This window comes from Pollachius pollachius, assembly GCF_949987615.1.
Source record: "Pollachius pollachius genome assembly, chromosome: 19".
Taxonomy (NCBI): domain Eukaryota; kingdom Metazoa; phylum Chordata; class Actinopteri; order Gadiformes; family Gadidae; genus Pollachius; species Pollachius pollachius.
The window spans coordinates 13,699,373-13,721,966 of record NC_136952.1 but is presented as its reverse complement, the minus strand read 5'-3'; the positions used below and the strand labels follow the sequence as shown (position 1 = coordinate 13,721,966).

General features: G+C 43.0%; 1 protein-coding gene across 9 annotated transcripts; it reads right to left on the bottom strand.

Moving 5' to 3' along the window:
* Positions 1-75: 75 nt before the first annotated feature.
* Positions 76-21,144, bottom strand: vstm4b (V-set and transmembrane domain containing 4b). 9 transcript variants are annotated; one of them, XM_079756679.1, is made up of 13 exons: positions 21,057-21,144; positions 18,775-18,825; positions 17,967-18,124; positions 17,832-17,856; positions 12,701-13,300; positions 11,007-12,394; positions 9,457-9,864; positions 4,473-4,526; positions 4,040-4,147; positions 3,646-3,679; positions 3,277-3,401; positions 2,538-2,602; positions 76-1,678 (listed from the first exon to the last, which is right to left on the bottom strand). In XM_079756679.1, exons 6-13 carry the CDS (start codon positions 11,272-11,274, stop codon positions 1,553-1,555), a joined length of 1,188 nt encoding a protein of 395 aa, XP_079612805.1. In that variant the 5' UTR covers positions 11,275-12,394; positions 12,701-13,300; positions 17,832-17,856; positions 17,967-18,124; positions 18,775-18,825; positions 21,057-21,144; the 3' UTR covers positions 76-1,552. The 9 variants fall into 9 exon arrangements, with proteins under 9 accessions (XP_079612805.1, XP_079612808.1, XP_079612809.1 ...); XM_079756682.1 differs by having other exon boundaries at positions 13,121-13,300; XM_079756683.1 differs by having other exon boundaries at positions 13,208-13,300.
* Between the last annotated feature and the right edge of the window lie 1,450 nt (positions 21,145-22,594).

Genomic DNA, 22,594 nt, shown 5'->3' with positions numbered 1-22,594 from the left:
GACATATTTCACACAAGAAAGCCACAACAGTAGCTCTGTATAGATAGAAGCCCTTTGAGGCAACATTGACTCATGTTTACATTTTTAACCATTTAATTTACACTTCAATGCACACTTTCCCAGACAGAAATTCCTACAAAATAAATGACAAAAAGTTCCAGTACAAAGGCAGAATGTTGTTGTTGCATGTCGTTTACGGAGACCAGGAGGGTGAGATAGATTGAGAGGGGAAGATATGGAGGAAAAAGAGTAGAGCTTCACACACATGGATCTAGTTAGAGGCCTCCCATTAAGAACAATGTGGTTTGTAGGCCTCTCCACATTTCACAGTTTGTGGACTTTTTATGACTTTTTCTGCTCTCCCCTGTAGTGTATGGATGCAGAAAACAAGGCACATGGTTCAGACCTCGGGTTGACAGCCATTATGAGCGAAAGGTGGGGGGTTGTAAAACTGGTACTGTTTTATCCTTTAGTCATCTTTAATATAAACTGTGGTAGATAACTGAAGAAAACTATTTTGTAGTTCTCTTCAGTTTATTTGCCAAATGAAAATACAACACAGTTTTAAAAAAGAAAGTTCAACTTTTCAGAATGAATCCCTAATTGTAGGCAGCCAAAAGGAGTGCTATTGGGGACCAGTAAATACATTTAAGCTGTATCGATTTTATCCGTGTACCAGATAGTCACGCCAAGGGGAAGGGGACTAACATGGTGCCCTCTTGTCTGGGTTGCTGGGCGAAAGGATAAGATAGCGAGGGAGCCCCCATCTTTTCTTTGTAATAATATGCTTTTCCTGATCATAAGGAAACGTACACATATCAGCCACGCGTTAAGAGGAATTAAAAAAATGGGAGATCCCTACCCAATTCCTGCGCGATTGATTGGTTTGAACATATTCTAGCATTCTAGCAGAGGTCGTTGTCTCCCATTCAATTAAAAGGTACAAACCTCAGTGATAATGTGACCATGTACTCAACCACTAAAGACACAGCTTTGTAGTCTTTTCATTTGTTATCTTAAGTAATCACCAACACACCCTAGTGTGCACAAAGAAAAGTGTATATATAAACCCATTGCGGCTATGTACATGATGTGTGTGTGTGTCTCACTAGCAGCCGGTTAATGTTAGCCCTAGATCGAGGGTTTGCGATATCTCGCGAGGGAGTTGAAACTAATTACGGCCTTTAATGTCAGCCTCCCACATCTGCGATCCTTTTAAACACATACTGGGCTGAGATGTGGTGAAACGGATAAGAAACAGCCAAACTGCAGCTAAACACAAGGGGTCCCGAGACTGAGATCCACTCCCCTACACAACTTGAGCCTAAAACATGAGTTATCAGTCAGAAGATAAAACTCAAAACCGTAAAGTCTGATCCCAGGATGCCAAAAAGGCCCGAATACGTACGTTCAAATTACAATCATGACATCATTCTGTTACATATACTCGATATATAATTGCATCTACAAACAATGATGCATACTATAAATAGACAGTCTTTTATATATATGAGATAAAAACACAGGTATTAAGTGGCGCGACAATGTCCCTTCAAAGTCTCCTCTCTGTGAACAGTATCTGGGCGTACACGGTGCCCGTGCTGGGGGACTTGGTCTCAGGTATGGGCTTCACCAGCTCCAGCTCTGCATACGTCAGACTCTCCTCCAGTATCTTCGGCTGGAGAGGGGGGGAGAGAGGGAGAGAGGGAGTGAGGCACAAAGACAAGAGAGGGAGAGATAGAGAAGATGGGGAGAGAGAAGATGACATTGAAAAGGGTAGAGAGAAAATAAGAATGGAGGGGTGAGAAGAGGGAGAGAGGGGGAGGAAGGGAGGAACAAAGACAAGAGAGGGAGAGATAGAGAAGATGGGGAGAGAGAAGATGACATTGAAAAGGGTAGATAGAAAATCCGGAAAGGGGGGGAGAAGAGAGTGAAGAGAGGATCACCAGGGAAAGTAAGAGTGGGAGTTAAGAGAGCGCGGAGTATGCGGAGCAAAGGAAATGAGAGATGGGGGGATCCATGGGGAAAGGAAGGGAGGAGTATCAGAGTGGGGTGGACGAGTATGGAAATGATAACAACATACGAACAGAACAAAGGCCCACAGAGAGAGAGAGAGAGGGGGAAATGAGAGAGATGAGAATGGGAAGAGAGGAGTTGAAGACCAATAGGGGCCGGTTGCAGTCAGGGGATGGGTGGGAAAGGGAGGAGGTGGAGGTTAAGGTTAGAAGGATTCTATATTTTCACACTGTGCTTCAAAAGCAGACAAATTAGAAGGTTTGGTTATAAAGTATTTTGTGCGGTTGTAGACAGTTGTTTATTCACCAAATAAACTCAGAACACACTGTCCTATTTTGGTCAAACTAATCAAGCTCCAGTGTGATCAAACTGATGAAAAAAATAACACAACATATTACTAGAAGACGGCGGCACATCTTTGACCAATCAAATAGCTGGCTGGCTGAAACTTAAGCCTCCTTTGTGAACACTGAGATTTGATCTGGGACAGGGGTATGGGTGGGGGGCGGGCGCAGACTTACCAGAACCAGTTTCCTCGGTTGCGGCTTTAGAAGTTTGGTTATCCGCACCTTTTCTCTGATTGGAGCTACAGAATACAATATCACAAACAAGTCAGTGGCTTCAAGTGGATCTAGGGTCCATATGGGATCTTTGGTGGATTTGCAACATAAGTGACCGCTAGGCGCTAAGTGTGCACTCTAGAGTTTATTGGGTGGTGTAAACCACTTTTTATTCTAGAAAGTCTTTTTTATTTTGTCTTACATCATCACGAATGATTAATGACACAATCTTTGGGGAAATTGGATGCCAATTATCCTAATTAAATGAATTAAAGCATCCAAACGCTAAAGTGAGTGACTCAACAAATGTTTTACTGAATGAGGTTTATCACCGTTTAGTCCACCCACACTACCATGGGGCTATAAGACCACACACATGTTGCCTGAAGAACCTTTCACATAGACAGGGAAACAAATACGTTAGGACTTGGTGGCAATAGTTGTTGCAAGATATGCTTGTGATGCCAGCGAATCAACATATGTCTTGCCATCTGTCAAGATGTCAAATGTTTGCTTATTGATTGCAACTAGTGCTACAAAAATAGGCCTGTCATATGTTACATTAACAGCAGCTGATGCTACCACATAAGCCTGTCGTGTGGCAGCATGTGTTTGCAGAAACTACAGTCGATGCTACAACAACATAAGCCTGTCGTGTGGCAGCATGTGTTTAGCATTGCATAGAGACAAATATTTTTACCCTTAGCAGGTATTTCCGGGGGTATGTCCTCTTGTGGGGCTCTGCTCCTCTTCTTTCTGTATTTCCTCTGTTTCTTGGGGAGAGCTGGGGACCCACTAATCACACTGGTGACCGTCTCTCCTGAGCTGGGAGCAAACCAGTTTACGAGAAGGTTATAAGATCACAGGACGCTTTTGTTTGTATCTGTAACTTGTGTTTTATTTGTGTATTTTACACTTTGAGAAATAACACAATACAATATGTATGCAATGCAGTGCAAACGATTGTAAAAAATATATTTGATTACTTACTATAGTTCAATACTTATAGTAAGTAAAAGTTACTACTTACAAAGTTATTTCAACATCAATTCTCGCTGTTTAAACATACCTGTACTGTGGGCTTTTGACCAGTAGGTAATTATCTGCAGAGAAATTATGCATAATAAATAAAAGGATTTCTGTGATATGTAATAAAACACTTTGTAGTTCTAACACAATGCAACCTTAACCCAACGATTCATGAAATCCCCCAAAGTGAATTCAGATGTCACTGCATTTGGTAATGTTTATACTGGATGAGAAAAGACGGAAAAGACTGGATGGAAAGATGGAGAGTGAGCAGGAGATTAGCAACTAATGACTTGGGTTGGGAAATTTGAGCATGAAAAGATAGAAAGAAAAAACAATGGAGTGATTTAAGGAGGAAATGAGGAGAAAACAAGCCAGCTGTGCGTAAAGGTCAGAGGGCATTTGGCTTGTAGGATGCTGAGGATGATGCTAACCTTTTAACCTCTGCTTCCTGTGTATGTACTGGCAGGTCACAGTCACGGTGAACAAACACATGCACAGTAGGCCCACCGAGCAGATCAGCACGGCACAGAGGTACACATCTGGAACACACACACACACACACGCACAAACATAACAACAAAACACACAAAAACACAGCAGTAAGGGCAGTGTCAAGCTCAGATTGAACAACAAAACACAGACACGAAAATACACAGAAACACATAACATCAAAACACACAAATGAAAATACACACACACACACACACACACATAAAAACACACACTAAAACACTCTTCCCTGTCTATTTAAGTTTGTGTGGCATAGGGCGGGTATTTTTATAAAACAAGGACAACAAACCCGCACACACGAGCAAGTCAACAAGGCAGTGCAGTGAAGAATAGAACAAGAAAAGCATGTCATACCTTGAAACAAGCTCAGGAGGCTCTCTTTGGGCTTGGTGGGTGGGACTACGTGCACTAGAGGGAGGGAAAGGGAGAGAGTTCATCATTGTGGCTTCTTGATTACACGCTGTACGGAGGTTAAATAAAGCTAATTGTAGGTGAACGTAAAACTAAGTTTTTCTGGGTTAACTGACTGGCCGGCAACGGTGTGTTGACCCCTAACCTTGAACTCGATAAAAAACAGATGTTACTGGCTGGGTTTGACAATCCTCTGTCAGTTTGTGACAGTTATCACGTCTTAGGGGCAGGATATTGTAGTGGTAAAGTTGTGGGTTCGAACCCTTGAGCAAGATGACGGGATATTTATCTGGAAGAAATTAGTCTTTGATTAACGAGTCATATGAATGGATGGTACATCTTTTCTCTATTTGGGCTCTCAAGTTGTATGCTTTACTCCTCTGTATTCTGTGATTAACTACAGTAAATGCAAGCTATCATGAAGTCAGTTTCACAAAATATGACAGTTTTGCTATAATATATAATGTCATCTCTCACTATATGAACTTGAGAATTATGAGCTGGTTATTGAAAACCAAAACGGGTTTCCGAGTTCCATAGACCCCTTCTTACAAGCGCACACGAGAGCACAACACTTCCCAAATAATTTACCGCCCTAGCTAATGCAAACCACACAAATGTTAACACTGTCCTTTCTGGCATAGCTGGGGACAGCGTGGTAGAGAGGCGGGTGACACCCATCGAGAAGGCCTTGAATTACCACCCCTCCCCCCGCCCCCCTGCAACCCCAAACCACTTTCAGAAGATGACTCGCAGGCTAGCCCCACAGGCACAAGCCCCTCCCTGAATCCCACATGCAGACAGCCATGCCAGGCCTTCCCTGGCAGCTTGGCAGCCATGACCATTGAACCAGATGCGAGCTTTGCACTGGATCTTTGCCGATTTCCTTTGTGTTTTCATTGTGAATCATGGGCCAGTTTAGGCATATGTCCTCAGCCAAATGTCATGCTGCATTGATATCGTTAATGCTGTTGTGTTACGAGGCATTAGTACTTCAGTTCTCCTCTTGATATAGCAGACATTACAGAAATCCAAGCAACTTTTTAGGTACTTTGCCATAGTTCGCTGTCTACCTCGTCTGCTTTGGTCTGAAAAGGATGTGAATTTCACAACCAACCAAACAACAGACAAACTGCTCCTGAATAAAACTACTGCTAGAGATCCCACCTCTGGGTTCCTACATAAACCAAATCCCAACGCACGAGAAGAAACGATAATCTGTGTTTGTTTGGACACATGCGGTCTCCATTAATGTTCCCTTTCCCAAATGTTTAGTTAAATCATCGGAACAAGATGCTCATCGAGACGTTTTAATCTTTTGCATCTGCTGGTAGCCCCATGAGGCCTTTAATGCCACACGGCTCAAGGCCTATCAAGCAAGGCAAGCCCCCACTTCTGTTTCCTGTATCCTCTGGGATCCATCCCTCATCTTCTAATGGGCAAAGTACACAGAAGTCTTGAATATTTTAGAATATGAGCACTAGTAACTGCCATACCAGTGCTTCATCCATGCATTCCTTATGATCTCAAAGTTTGAAAAATGGGCTAGACAATTAATAAGAAAACCTCAATAAGAATTAAAGCGCCATCATGGAGACAAAGAGATGTTAGCATGAACAGCAGCTGACACTACATTAAAAAGCCTGTCATGTGTCATGTACTAGCATGTGTTAGCATTAACTGCAGGGGATGCTACAATATAAAAGCAGTTGTCAAATATGTGGCAGCTGCACACACAGGAATAATGACACCCGAGATCAAACAGTAACTCTAACTGTTGCCTATAAAACCTGCTCTGTCTCCCCAGCCACCAAATACCCCGAACTGATCGGCATGAACTATGAAGGGATGAAAACAGTACAGACCGACACAAATTGGCCCTTGTTCACTGGGCTCAAAGAGATGCTTTTGAATATGCTGTGACAGTTGCTTCCAACAAGCCTGATTCTATAGTACTGTAAATATAAATAGATTAAATGGCACTGGGCTTGAATTGCGCTCTGTGTCAGTTCCATCTGTTACTGAGCCAGCTTTTCTTCTGCATACAGTCCAGTTATTTGGTACAGAGTGCCGAAAAACAGAGGGGAAATCCTTCCAGTCAAAGCATTGACTGAAACACATGTTTAACTTTTCTCTTCATATCTGCCCTCTACTGACCTCCATCACTACTATGACTTATTTTAACTTCTGCGCCTTGTTTTTTAATTTTTTTGAAATGCTATCGAGCTTATTTATTATTGTACATATGGTCAAATTGTAAATTAATTTTCAGAACATTTAATCCAAAATTAGAAACAGGAGCTGCTCTTTGATTGTATGCACAAAAGCAAATTACTTATTTTCTAAATATAGCAATGCGGGTAGAATCGAGCAATACCAGAATCCTCAGATGCTATTATTTCTTCCTAACGTTTTTCACTGACTCATCGTTTGAAAAGGGAAGCCAGTGTGTCACCAGCTCTATTCTTAAGACACGCCACATCCGTATCCTACCCATGTTCCTTCTTTTAAAATAGCTATTCCTGCCAGCCCACACGTGTCGAAGCCGTCACACATTATTATTGTTCATGTCGGGCAGCACCCCTGTCCACCCTGCTCTGCTATTTGACCCGGGATGGATATAACGGAGGCCGTGTGAGTTGGCCACTGTGTCTGTGTGGTCACACTGGACTGTGGAAACACCTGGCCACCTGATGGTCTGACCACAGGAAAGCCATTTGTCTGATGTCTCTCTTTCTCACACACACACACACACACACACACACACACACACACACAATCCCTCTCTCACACACACATTTGGTGTCTCAACTATAATAAAGTAAACACTGTTGGAGGTTAGAGGTATCGTATGTTAGCAAGAGATTAAGGCCTGCCCTTCAGATTTTAAAATGACTATCAAGTAGGCAATTTCTTTTTTCCAAGGAAACCATTCTTTCTCCAAGTAGCACATAAGCACATCTCTCATACTTGGCAACCAAATGGGAAGCTTAAATGACACAAGAATACCAATAGTTACTTTTACATATCAATCTTAAAACAGTGGCACATTGTCATTTGGAATTCAAGCTTAAAAATTCACATTCCCCAAGGAACAGTTTCAGAATGTAAAATGCCACACATAAAAACAACAACTGAAAAGCACCAGTGCCTCCTCCATCAGGTCCATATAAGGTCAAGACTCACACCCTGGCGAGCTGTGCCACTCAACATGTCATCCCAGAAGAAAAGTAAAACAAACATGATCTGACTCCGCCGCGATTCACACAAATTTCTCCTGTCCTATTCCAGACTTTCTACAATAGACCCCCTATTTGTGTTCTACTTTTTTGGGGGGGAAGGGAAACTTCTGGTCGCTGCCAACGTCAACAGTTTTTATAGAAGGAGGCCGATGTGTCTACCAGGGCTGTCGACTCAGACTTGGCTGTCATCCCTGGATGTCACCCAGTCAAGGAGGCTTTTTTCCATGGAACAAGTTCCATCTGGTGAGCTTCGTCTCAACGCAGTTCAAAGTGCAATAGTAGAGGCCCCCTAATATTCACAGAGGAAGAGTGAGGGTGTAGGGAGGTGAAGAAAGACCGCTCTAGCTCGGCTCGGTCTTTATGTGTTTCAAGGACATTCTTTCAATTTGGGGTTGGCATAGTCAGGCGGGAGGTTGGGCAGTTGTGTTGTCAATCAAACCAAATGGCTGGAGACCGTTGAGACAACCCTTAGTGTCGATATACTCTATCCCTAATCCAAATATACCCTCATGATTCATGATGAAGATCGCCAAACGCATCATATTCCAGCACATGTAAGTGGATCACCATGGAGGAGAAAGAAGAAGGAGCGAGAAACAAAATCGTTCTCAAAGTGTCCTTCGCTATTATACCAACAAAACCAAGGCTTGGCTGGAGTATCTAGCACACTGGTGAATGCCCAGTCATCCAATAGGGCCCATCATTACCATCGAATACCACTAACGCGTTCCTGCACTTTCTCTAAGACGACTCTTTAGAAGAAGCATGACGTACTGCGATGGAGGCCTCTTTTATCTTTAGGTATGTTCCTAACCAATGACAGCATTACCCTAGCCCCCTCACCCACAGCCCACAACCTCCTCCACTTCCTTCCTTAATGAAAACCAGCGTCATCGGCTACTTAGTGTCAATGTGAGATGGATGAATTAAGTATGGCCTGCTTCCAGAGACTTGATGCTTTTGCGCCAGAAGAATAGCATTTGTGTGTCCTTGATTGTTGTGTTTGATGTTTGATTAGTATTGTAATTACACTGTCATTTAAATCCAATACTACAGTGTATGGATGCAACACTTTATCATCTTCCCCATTTGAAACCACAACTTGCTGGTTTGAACCATCCACTTGGGGACAGACAAAATATGGGTTAGATGTGTTTTGTGGTCATTCAATTAAATTCCTGCATCGAGATTCGCCATTGCATTTGTTGACCCCCAGGAGTCTTGTTACGTAGTAGTGGTCTAGTAGTAATACCTCTGCTCAGTTTATAAAGACAACACGAAACCAACATTTTGTGGTGGTGAGCTTTTCCTGTCAGATCATTTCCACATATTCTATTGTCACCAGGGCCATAACATTTGAAAGCTATTATTGATATTGATAACATGGCCCAATAATGGCCAAATCTTGAAAGTCACATAGGATCACAGGAATGTAGTAACAAAGCTAAAGACACAATACAAACTAAGAGAGGGACTACTCCACTACTTCTCATATTGATCCAGTGTCTGAAAATTTGACCCGTGGTTACCTCCATTTCCCCATTCTGAGGCCCCACCAACCACTGTTTGTGTTCCTGTGTGGAGTCTCAACGCCGAAAGCTGCAATCACACATCAATACACAACAAATCCAGGGAAAATGTCTCCAGACAAAATTGACTGGAAGAAGGGCCAAACTCCCACCAACCTCTCAGCTCAGTGGCGGCGGTGCCGTTGCTGAAGGCCTTCCAGCGCTCCTGGTGCTTCCTAAACTCCTGCACCCGGCACATGTAGAGACCCCGATCCCCCTCAGACACGTTCAGCACCAGCAGGTCAAAGATCTTGCCCTGCTTCACCACCGTCAGCTTCAGCTTGGGCCAAGGGAAGCTCTTGGTGTAGTTGCCGTAGAAACGCGCCTTCCTCATGTTGACGCGGGCGACGAGGACCTCGTCTTCCGGGCGTTCGGCAGAGGCGGGCAGGAAGGTCCATTTGACCACAGGCAGGGCGGTGTTGCGGCGCCGCTGAGACACGACGCAGGACAGCGTCACGTTCTCGCCCTCCTGGGCCACGGTGAAGGGGGCGGGCGTGACGGTGACGTTGATGGAGTAGCAAACATCTGCAAGGAAAAGGAAATGGAAGATGATGTTTTTTCGAGAGGTGTGTTATGTTTTGAAGGTGGGTTTTGGACAAGGGTCCACAGGCGTTGAGGATTTCCAGCTGCTGCCATTTGGACTCGAGTCGACTGTTAAATGCTGGAAGTGCGAAACCCAAATCTACACTCCACCACTTATGGTGAGCTCAATTTTAAACTTGAGACAACTAACTTGAGGCAAATATATTTACTCTGTATTATCTCCGCAACAGACAATTCAAAAACAAAGGACGGTGGCTGGAAGTTGAAGATTTGACCCTTTTGCTATTTTGTCCTGATTTTGTTCCAAGACGAAACAACACTATCCATTGCATAATTGCACTTTATCTTTATGGTCAGGGACTTCCACAATATTTAGAGGAAACTAGGAGCCTCCAGCCAACTTCCATTACAAAACAGAGCAGTAAAACACTATGGGAGGACTAGTGTGGGAGGATGAAGCTCTGAGGTGCTGCACGTCCCTTAACTGCTTTTTCCATCCTTGACCATTTCACAACACCCCAGCTCCTCACAGAGTAAGCAGGATAACCCATGCAATCAGACCCAAATTTGAGGACATTCCATTCTTTATTTTAATTTGTAACATTTTTGATTATTTTCATATATCTCTCTCTTCCTCTCTTCCTCCCAGTAATGCTCTACATAGCTCTCTATTACTGTATTTCCTCTCAACTTATCTCCATTGTTTTAACTGCACCTCTTGGCAAACTCACTCCGTCACTTTCATTGTAGCAACCACATCATCTGCCCTACATCATGGGAGTTCACAGATTACAACACATTACCATAGCCATAAAAAGACAGACATATACCAATGCCAACCAACCACCCACAAAAGGAAATAGATAAAATAATGTCTCAATATGTTGTCACAATTCCCACAGAACAACATTTTTGACATTAAGACAAAGCGAAGTGGAAGAAACAGGAATATAAAGAACACAAAGGCACATACCACATTGTTTGGTTTAAACCACGATCCTGCCCACCCTTCACTCAGTATCCACGCACGCATCTTTCAACTTTACCAGAATCCCTCTTAGTACTTCAATACCAAATACCTCCAACCAAAATATATCTCATACCAGCGGCGCCAGTGACCCTACCTCCCAGAAAGAACACCCTTATCAGGAGACCAAAGACCACCGGGGAGATCTTCATTTTCCACGGCTGAAGCCTCCATAAACATCCAGCGAGATTGATCCACTGAGAGGAGGAGAAGCAGTCTGGAGGTTCCTCCACGGCTCCTCCGCTCCTGGCCCTCTGCTGACAGCCGGGTGTAATTTGACACCGAGGGGCGGGTCCACAGCTAGCCCTGGGACATGCACCTCCTCGTCTCTGACCCCTCCTTTGTGGCACTCTTAGTGAAAACATACATTGGCACGAGACGTGTGAAAGAGGTGCAAACACACACACGTGGAGGCATGCACACACACACACACACACACACACACACACACACACACACACACACACACACACGCACACATGCACATGGAGACAGATGTCTGAGCACAGTCAAGGATACACACATTGACATTCACTCACACACACATGTGCATTTACTGCTTTGACTTTTGGCAAATGGGTGGGAAATGTTTTTTTCTGCTTAGAGGAGACAGAGACGGAAAGGGTGAAAGTAAGGGAGAGAGAGAGGGTGAGAGAGATAAAGGAAGATGAAACGAGGAGAGGGCAAAGGATGATTAATAGGGGGATAGTGAGATCGAGGAAGAGAGGGGAAGAAAGGACTAGGGGCGGAGAGAGGGAATAATAGTAAGTGCGAGGGGGTAGGAAACAGGAAGTTTGTCTGAGAGATCGACGCCATGCAAATCACACTTCCAGCTGTGGGGGACGGCAAGCAAACAGACCCCCCTCCCATCCTTTATTTGCTGCCCAGAGTAGACACACACTGGGCAAGGCTGGGGGGCTGCCTGTGTTCGATTTTTGAGTGTGATACAGTGAATGGCTGTGTGTGTGCATGTGTGTGTGTGTGTGTGATTTTCTTCTATTGTTTGTGAGGCAGTAAATTACATTAAGTGTGTATGTGTGTGTGTGTCAGATTTTTCTCTTTTCTTCTATTGTGTGTGTGAGACAGTCAATGACAGATTCAGTGTTTGTGTGTGTGTGTGTGTGTGTGTGTGTGTTTGTGTGTGTGTTATGTGTATTTCTGTTGTTCATCAGTTTCTGTCTGAAACCAGACCCAACAGTGAATCTCTGCCCAGCAAGACTTAGAGCTGTGTTTGTCTGGGACACTGGTCTGGCAGTTAAACAGGCTCCCTTGAGACAGAAGCCGTATTTATTTCACACATAATGAATACAAAGGAGAGGCTTGAACAGTTCAACAGGAAAGGCATTATCATGCATTCAAAATGGAAGTACTTAACTTAAGGCAGATTCTAGAATACAGTGAGATACTTCATCCTCCGTGATACTGGTGTTTCAGCCAAAGAGCATCTTGACGGCAAACATTTTATCACACTGGTGACGCAGCAGTCTGGTTGCAAAGGGAAACCAAACCAATAATTATTCAACACTTTGTTGGAACACCAAACCTAGTCGACTGCTGTTATACTTGCAGAACTTGGAACAGCAATGCAGCAAGAATGTACATGGCAATGAAAACAACAAACTTGTACAATGGAGTACAGCTATCGTGTCGTTTAAACAATGAGTTATATTGGGGGTTTTGGGACAAATATATTGCATATATTTGCAATATATGCGAATGTTGTTTGGTATATTGTATGGAGCCTCTGATTTGTGTGTTCTTGATTGGTTCATTCTAGTCCAAGCTGCTCACATTTTAGGGTAATAAGACCTATGGGTTTGTGCTAGTAGCAGTCGGCCCTGGGCTCCTATAGCTCATGAAGGATGTGGGAGTGTGGATTCGGGTGCCACATTACTGCATACATAAGCAAAAAGGCAAGACCAATCAGCTCCAGATGTTTGTCACGTGATGACCATGAAAACCGGTATGCAGTACATTTGACTATTTTTCCTTAGATAATAATATAATCAACTTTGTTTGAACGTCACTTCTTCAAACGTTGTTCCCACCAGAGTAGCCCACTTTGATGATGCATAAACATTGTAAGTATAATGTCTGAAACACTTAAAAATTAATGCAACAACACAAATGAAACACAATTTCAAAAGACGGGGACCGACACAACATAAGGAAATGGAATCTAAACTGCAATGGTTGGACGCTTCATCTCACTGCTTTCATTTAATTGACAGACTCATTGACATCAATCCATGCATGCTGATGAAAGACCACAGTCGATGTTCCTTAGCCGTGTTATACTTGTGAAGTAAACACTGGTGATGTAAGTGCACATCTGCCTGGTTTCCCGTCTCCTCTAGATGTGAATGGTGCTGTGTTGTGTACACAGCCCCCCTGTGGAGAGAAGGGAGAAGTGCGAGAAGTAAATGAAGGTCCAATGATCTTTAAAAGTACAGTAAATTGGTCAGTTAGATTATTTGTCTATATGCAGTGGTGGATTTAGTATACCAAAAAGAAATAGATGTGCTAGGCTAGAATATAATACTCAAGCAACTTTAAGTTGTTATCATATCATTAAAGTAAATACATAAAACAAACATCTTACTTCTATAATAGCAGGCCTGTTGCACCAGTTATTCAAGTTAGTCATGTGTGCATGTTCCAAGTTCCATGACTGCAGCTCACACACATACACAGCACGCACAAATGCATAATTACACCGCAAGCACGCACAAACACACACCGGATACACACACCGCACACACACGCACATGTGCACGAATAAACAAGGAAACGCACACACAAGCGCACGTCGCGCACACACTGCACGTCAAGACAAAGGCAGCGACACATACACGTAAGTGCACACACGCGCGTACACACACACACGCACACATAGCGCACGTCTAGACAAAGGTAGTGACACACTCGCCGAGGTAAGACGTTATGTTTTGAAACATAACGGCTCCGCCATCGACACACGCGCAGGTAAGAACATACACGCACGCGCACACACCGCAGCGACACTCGCCCTTAAACAAAACGGCTCTAGTCTGGCTATTGCCAGACCAAGCTCAATCGTAGATTGCACGTTGGTCTGGGGAGGCTGCTGTCATTTTCTTCAGCACAAGAGGCGTGATCAACGGGCCTAGTTCAAATGACTGTACGCGATTGTCTGCTTACCGTCGCTTCCCTGTCGTCATTGTCATCACCTCTTAAGCTTGCTGCCGTCACCCCCCTCCTTAAAAAACCTGGCCTTGACTCCGACGACCCCAACAACTTCAGGCCCATCTCCAACCTCACACTCCTCTCAAAACTAATGGAAAGAGCCGTCGCAACACAACTCAAGCAATACCTCCTCTCCAATAACCTATACGAAACATTCCAATCCGGCTTCCGGACCCACCACAGTACTGAAACAGCCCTGCTTTAAGTCACCAATGACCTCCTACTCTCCTCTGACTCTGGCTCCCTCACCATTCTCCTCCTCCTTGACCTCAGTGCTGCCTTCGACACCGTCAATCACTCCATCCTCCTCAGACATCTGCAATCCATTGGCATCACTGACTCCGCCCTCTCCTGGTTCACCTCCTACCTGTCTGAGAGATTCCAATACATCTCCATCAACAACCACATATCCCACACCATCCCTGTCTCACACGGCGTCCCCCAAAGCTCAGTGCTTGGCCCCATCCTCTTCATTCTCTACATGCTCCCACTAGGTCACATCATCCGCCGCCATGGTCTTCAATTTCACTGGTACGCCGACAATACCCAACTATACATCACCACCACAGCCATTGCTCTTGCCATCCTGTCCACTCTCACCAACTGTCTCACAGACATCAAAACCTGGATGTACCACAACTTCCTCAAATTCAACGGCAATAAAACTGAAATTATCATCTTCGGCCCAAAAACCATCATCCCCACCTCCCAGAACTTCTCACTTTGCATCGATGGTCACTCTGTCACTCCCTCCCCCCTGGTCAGAAACCTCGGCATCATCATGGACCACACGCTCTCCTTCAAATCACACATAAACAGCGTCAGACAAACATCCTTCTTCCACCTCCGCAACATTGCACGCCTTCGACCCACCCTTTCATCCTCAGCTGCCGAAACACTAATCCAGGCCTTCATCACTTGCAGACTCGACTAATGCAATAGCATTCTATAATAGTGGAGGCCTCCCCTCCACTTTTCTTCAAAAATTGCAATATGTACAAAACTCTGCTGCCCGACTGCTTACTAACTCCCCCTCCAGAGAACACATTACTCCCATCCTCCGTCAACTTCATTGGCTTCCAATAAAACAACGCATCAATTTCAAGATTCTCCTCACCCCCTACAAAGCGCTAAACAACTTTGCACCCTCGTACATAACAGATCTCCTCCATCGCCACTCCCCCACCCGCCGCCTACGCTCCGCTGATGCCAACCTTCTCACCTCCATCACCAAGACCAAGTATCGCACCCTGGGGGACAGAGCCTTCGCCATCGCTGCCCCTACCCTCTGGAACTCCCTCCCTCTGGCCATCCGAAACTCTGATACTCTGTTCATTCAAAAGTCAACTTAAAACCTACCTCTTCAGGACCACCTACAACATTTGACAAATCATCCTCCGCCATCTTCCACTCTCTCCTGCTCTCTTAATGTGTTGCCTATTGTTGTGGTGTTGTTTATTTGTTTCCCTTTTGTTTGATTGTCTGTACTGTCTGTATGTATTCCTTTCTTATTTGTAAAGCGTCTTTGAGTATTTAGAAAAGCGCTATAAAAAACTGATCAATTATTATTATTTTTATTATTGTGTTAAACCAGCCAATAGTGTGCCAAGGTGAAAAGCCAGCTTGGTGATTTGCTCCCGCAAAAACATATCGGAAGCAGTAAGAAATGTATTGTTCTTCTCCGGACCCTTGTGCAGGGCAAACTCAAATTGCCGGCAGAATGGGCGGGGCTACCCAGTCTAAAACGGCTCCACAATCGACCCACGCGCAGGTCAGAACACACACACAACGAACACAACCCAGCGGTACTCGCCCAGGTAAGACATTATGTTTTTAAGCATAACGGCTCCGCTATCGACACACGTGCCCAGGTAAAAACACACACGCACACACCGCAGCGACAGACTCGCCCAGGTAAGGCGTTATGTTTATAAACATAACGGCTCCGCCATCGACAAACTCTCCCAGGTATGACGTTCTGTCTATAGACTGTAGAAATTGCGATAAAAGGGAAGAGACAATTTCTCACCTCGACAAGCAACGGCAGGTCATTCATTTTGTCTTATAAAAACCGTTAAATCATCGCGCCAACCAGCATTTTAACACACAAGTCAAGTGATCTTAAAGAGACAGTGTCCCTATAACACAATGAAAACATGTCAATAACACAGTACGGTGAATTATGGCTGTAGAGTCCACCACAAGACTACACTATGTTGCTCGAATGTTATATTACTCTCCTTGAGCCTCCCGAAATGTCTTTACACGTTTTTGCTCAAAGTTAATATTACACTCGTCCTTGTGCCTCCCGAAATGTCTTGCGATATTGATATCCCCCTTCCCCCCTGTGGACTGTTTTAGTTGTTTTAGTATCTTATTTTTTGTGTGTATGCTATGTGTGACTGTAGGCTACTGCTGCATGTCTTGCCCAGGACACTGGAAGAGATTCTTAATCTCAATGATGATTATTATTTTCAACTATTCAATAGTAGTGGTCTTGCATTTTAAAATGTCAATACACTTTTCAGCCCTGAATATCAGTAAAAGCTATTTAATTATTGATTTGCATGCAAAGTATACTACACTTTCCATTGAACAATTATCCCTGTTACCATAAATTTACTAATTTATTTTTTTTAATAAAAAAAAAAGTAATCAAATGCTCACACACTAGCTGCTTTCAGACACACGTGTAAGTCCTGATATTCTCCCAATGGGCCATATGTGTAAACAATATATCCTGACATTTGTACCCTGAAAATCTCCTGAATAATACCACCCCTGAGGTAGTATTTTCTCTGTAGGAAATGTAAATGACCTTATATGTGAATGAGGAGTAGAAAGTCGGTATTTCTCATTACTTCAGTGGGCGTGTTGATGACGCTTCTGCATGTCATTGAGTGGCCCCCCAAATGATAATCAGCCTGTTGCCTTTTGTTCGCTGAATGGTTAAAAAATATTTAAATGTTGGCACTGCTTTAAAGGGTCATTTGTGGTGAACGAATGTTATACGTTGTAACATTATAGGCAAAATGTTATTATATTATGCTCTCAGAAATTTGTTGCATTATCGACTGGTGTTTCCACATTATTGCTATGGGTTTAATTACAACTAGAGGTTGAGCGCGCGATGCAAAAACTCTAGTAAATATAAAAGCCAACCATAGTGGCATTTTTGGATATGGTAATATTGCGGGCAGTGACCTCTAGTGGAACTAAACGTGAAGGGCAGTTTCTGGCTCTCACTCATGCATAGTTTACAGCACACACCCATGCAGCACTTACACAAGACTTCAGCTGATCTTTTCACACCGCCTGCCATTTGAGACACGCACATGAACTTGTCCATAAACATAGCCATGTGCATAGTCTTGTGGTGCCAGGTTCACTGAAAAGCTTGTCGCATATTTGTATGTCTGTTTCTGCATTGCAGTAGGTATTGTAATGCAGCCTGAGATAGCGACAGAAAATAATGTAAAATATCTAAATTAATGAGTTCTTAGCCTCTAATCAATAAACATTGTCTCAAAAGAGGAAACGACCTAATGCATTCTTTGTGTTGTTTATTAGGAATTGGATCAATTCCAGTTTACTGTCATTCACATTCATATAAAAATATTCCAGTGCAAAAATGTATAACAATTAAAACGAGTGCAAACAATAAAAAATAGTATGATATAGATCAATGACATCTCACCTCTGAGGCTTGGGCTTGTGGGTGACTATTAATAGAATAAGAAAATAATTACACAATTTGAAAACAATAACACACATCAACAACTGTTTCCCCTGACGCACACAGAGTCTCCTCACTCATAGCCCATAGCTGTACCTGAGGTGTTGTGAATGAGGGCATTTTGTAGTCCCCGCTGTGCATGTGTGCCTCGGTGCACGGGCATTTGCACTTTCCCATCATGTACAGCTTGACGACCAGGAGGCATAGAGCCAGGAGCAGCCCGATCCCTACCCCAAGCAGAGCGAATCTGAAGTCTGACAGAGGTGGGGCAGGGGGTGGTAAGGGCATGTGATTGCATGTCAGGGTTTGTGTTGTGGTTAAGGTTAGCCCACTGATACACTGTTGTGAAACAAGTATAGGGAAATGCCATGTCATGTTGATTCCTTGGAAGTGTGAATCATCTATGTGACACAGGGAAATGTAAGGAGAGATTTGCTTTCACAATCTGTTTTTCTCTTTGCGTGGGATGGAGATGTCCTGCACAATATTTTGGTTCCCAGAAGAGACTGATGAACCACATTCCTTGCATTTCATTCAGCTTTCCTTTTTTTATGTGTTCTTGTGGGGGATTATGGGGGATGATTAAATCCAATACAAATAAACGGTTTACTCAAATCAACTTTACTCAAAGATACGGCAAACATCTGATCTGATAACATGCTACATCAATGTTAGTTATTTCAAACCAATACGATTTACAATTTTATAACTGAGTTTAAGACAAGTCATAAGAATAAGTTCTACTTTTCTCCAGCACATTGTGTTGGAGAACAGCTCAGATAGTCAATATGCGTTAGGAAGTGGTTTATATTGAAGTATGTGTGTGTGTGTCTGTGTTTGTGTGTATATTAGCCACAGTGGGGATTATAGAGAGAAATCAGTTCTCTTTCTCTTTTATACCAACCTGTTCCTTCCTCCCTCATATCCTCTCCTCTGACACCATTCAGCAGAACGTCTAAAAAGAAAGACAGGCCTTGGTTACAACAACCATCAGCAGTGTGTATTCTAACATTAGCAATACCACAAGTTAAATATATTGTAGGAGTGCTTCAACACTCATTAGTAGTAAAGCAAAATAGTTTACATTTTGGTGTTACCTCTCATTTTTATGAAAAACTATAATACTACAGGCAAAATATAATAACATCAAAATAAAATACCTTTGTGAAACAAAAAACATAAATTCAAGTTCTAAAGAAAGGCAAAAGCATGGTGTAGAGTTGATTATTATATATTATTAACAACTTCAATGGAAGGAAATAGAGCAATACCTCAGACAGCAGGAAAAGGAAATAGATAACTCACTGACCTAAAGACATGTGCTAACAGTGCTGTGGTATCATATGTCTCACACACACACGAATACAAACACACACACAATCACACACACACACCGCACGCGCACACACACACACACACACACACACCCCACGCACACACACACACAGGGAACTGAGGCAAAAGGCAGATACAACGCTATACAACACAAAGTCACATACTCAATCACACACATGCATGTCACAAACACACTTCAACAGGTGCTGCTTCAAAAGTTGACTTGCGAACATTAGGGTGTAGGAGTATACAAACAATAACACCATGATCGGAGTAGTAAACACTCATTGATCAACAACTTGCCGCCATTCCTTAGCTTGAAATGGGAGCTGGGCACACTTCAGGGCATGTGATTCAGGGGGTGGGAGAGGTTGTGGGGACTGTCTAGTCTAGTGACCCCCAGACAAAATGTTCAGGGTTCAATCTCCCAATGTCCGCGGTCCAATCTGAGGGCCTAGTGACCTTAAAGGAGAAATCTGGTGTAAAATGAATCTGGGATATGTTTGGTATGATATTGAGTTGGAATGTTTGTTTTGGGGCAAAAAAGCGCATTTATATATCTTAAGTTGTCTGTTTTTAGCCGATTCTAAAAAACAAAGAGGACATTTTATACACACAATACCATCGACCCACCTGTCGACGCCATCTTGTCTTTAAGACTCAATAAGTAGATTGGCGAACACAGAGCTTGCGTGTTGTTCACGGATTTCACAAGCTCTGTGTTCGCCAATCTACCTATCGAGTCTTAAAGACAAGATGGCGTCAACGGGTGAACTACTGATGGTATTTTGTGTATAAAATGTCCTTTTTAATAAACAATCTATACACTTACAAAGTTATCAATGTCTCGTTTTATATGTTAAGTCCGTTGTTATACTTTCAAAGAAGTGTCGGGCTACTTCTTGCCTTGTAAGTGGTTTAAAATAGCGATTTAGTTTTTTCCATGAGACATGCCCCCATCGTTCCAAGTTTATAGCGTTTTGGTAGAATCGGCTAAAAACAGACAACTTAAGAATGCGTCTATGCGTTTTTTTGCTCCCATACGAACATTACAACTCGTTATCATACTAAACATCCCAGATCCACGGATTTCTCCTTTAATGACATTAATGACCTGAAAGGCCTGTATCTGAAGTCCCTTTTACTCATTGTGGAAAGAATGAGTAATGTCTCCAAAATGACTACATAGTGAAATATTAAGGGGTAATGTTGTGCCTACAGGGCTGCAGAGACAACAAAGTGCTGTAAGAATCCATTATGTTTTTCTTGGATCGTTTTTGTTTTATGCTGACTGGAGATTAGGACCTGACACGCAGCAAACCTGATAGGACCTGTCATGTGAATGCCATGGCAGTTATTCTAGGCTATAGAAGATCAGTCTTAAATAAACAAAACTTATCTGCTAAATGACAAAGACTTTTCTAGAAATTGAATTTTTGTAAAAATAATAGTTCCTCTTATCTATTTGTACACACCGTCTATTAATGTTACCTTATGTACATTTAAATGTGTGCGCCTATGTCTATGCTGGCAGATCTGACCTGGGCTTCACATGTTACATAAGACATCAAGTCCAAATAGTCACGGCAAAAGAGGCTGCAGGATTAGCGTCTATTTTGTGACGTTAGCAACATTATTCATTCTAAATGTATTAGGGTTTGTAATAAATAGTCCTTCCTTGAAAATACACATTAAACACTCATACACATTACAAAACATGCACTGATACACTGATAAAGTGTATATCAGTGCATCACAAAGATTCTGTGTGATAAGCAAAACAAATCATAAGCCACTGCAATGAAATCCACTCCCTTAAATAGTCATATATTCCAATAGTAACCTACTCACCAGTGATTAGAACGGCTGAGAAGCAACCTCGTGCATGGACCATGATCAAGTCTTCTCAGAATGCCATGCATTCTCTCTCTGAGTGCTCCTCCTAGCTGTTTCCCTTCACAACCACTTCCTGTATCTTAAGTTCAAGCTCTTTCTGTGCAGTGCGGTCTGCACAAACGACAGCGATCAGCAAAAGTAAATAGTGAGCGACGGATGAATGGATGAATTTACAAATTAACGGATTAATCAAATATTTAATTAATGGGTGACTGGATGAATTGATTGAGAAATGAATACAAGTAAGGAATAAACCCAAAAATTGGAACAGATGGCGGTGACCTGTGGCCGGGCCATGCCGAAGTTGCTTACCACCGCTGGACATTATACAATTATTTATTAACGTTATTTAAGAATCTGGTCCCGGTGGGGTGACCAGGGTGGTAATCATCAATGGAATGACAAGTTACCCAGCTGAAGCCTACTCCCCCCTCCCCCCTCCCGCCAAAAAATAATGTTTTATTTGAGTCTATCCTTCAGCACATGGTTAGCCCTGGTACATTGTGGTCACACAATGTGGCAGCAAACAACACAAAAGCTTATCCTGCTTTCAAAGCCTCAAGTCAACTGGCAACTTGTCAACATCTTCTCACCCTCACAACATATTCCCAGCTACAGTATCTATCACGTTACAGTGCGGGACTGAAGCCCTGTCGTATAATCCAGACCCCAATGGAAGGACCATACTACTGGATGGTTGAAGCCTTTGCTCCAGTCAAATCCATGTTGTAAGCATGTCAGAATGAAGCAGCCCTCATGGTTGACCCTTAACAAATAGCCATTTAAACAGAGGTGAACATCATTGTGTTTAATGGGTTTCGCACAGTAAAGCCTTTCCCTCAGCTCAGAATCCAACCAGTTGCAACAAAGCCCTCATGCTTTTAAACAGCCAATGTCAATTTCCTAATTTGATCCATTGAGCATACTTAGCAACAGTAGCAAAGGTAGCACAGGCTTAGTTAAACCATGAGCATCACAATGAAAATACAAGATTGTTTTAAAAAGGAAAGCAAAAATGACCAACACATCGTCTGCTAGTCAGCCAGGTGTGGCTGTCAATCAAAAAGTTCACAAACAAAGGCTCAACCCTAGCCACTAACATTCGTGGTTAACAGCTTTCGCAAATTTGTGGACCTGTGGGGCAACGTCATGCTGCTCTTTGTGTATGGGTTGTTTTGGTGGTGGTGGCAGTGGTGGCAGTGGTTCCCATCTGGTGTCTCACATAGACTCTGAACCGACTGGCTCACAGAGGCAGTCCTGAACGTCATCAAATGACTATCAGACTCACTCCTATTCAGTCATTTAGATGAAGCCTTAATCCAAAGTGACTTGTGTTAAGGTAACCATTACTTTATCCTGCTTTTTGTATTAGGGGGTATTTGAAAGGGTTTCTGCACAATTATAACCAAACTGGATATCATTAAACTAGTACAAAGTATAGTTTGGCAGTTGTGCTATTACACAAATGCAAGAAGGCCTTAAAAGATATTACG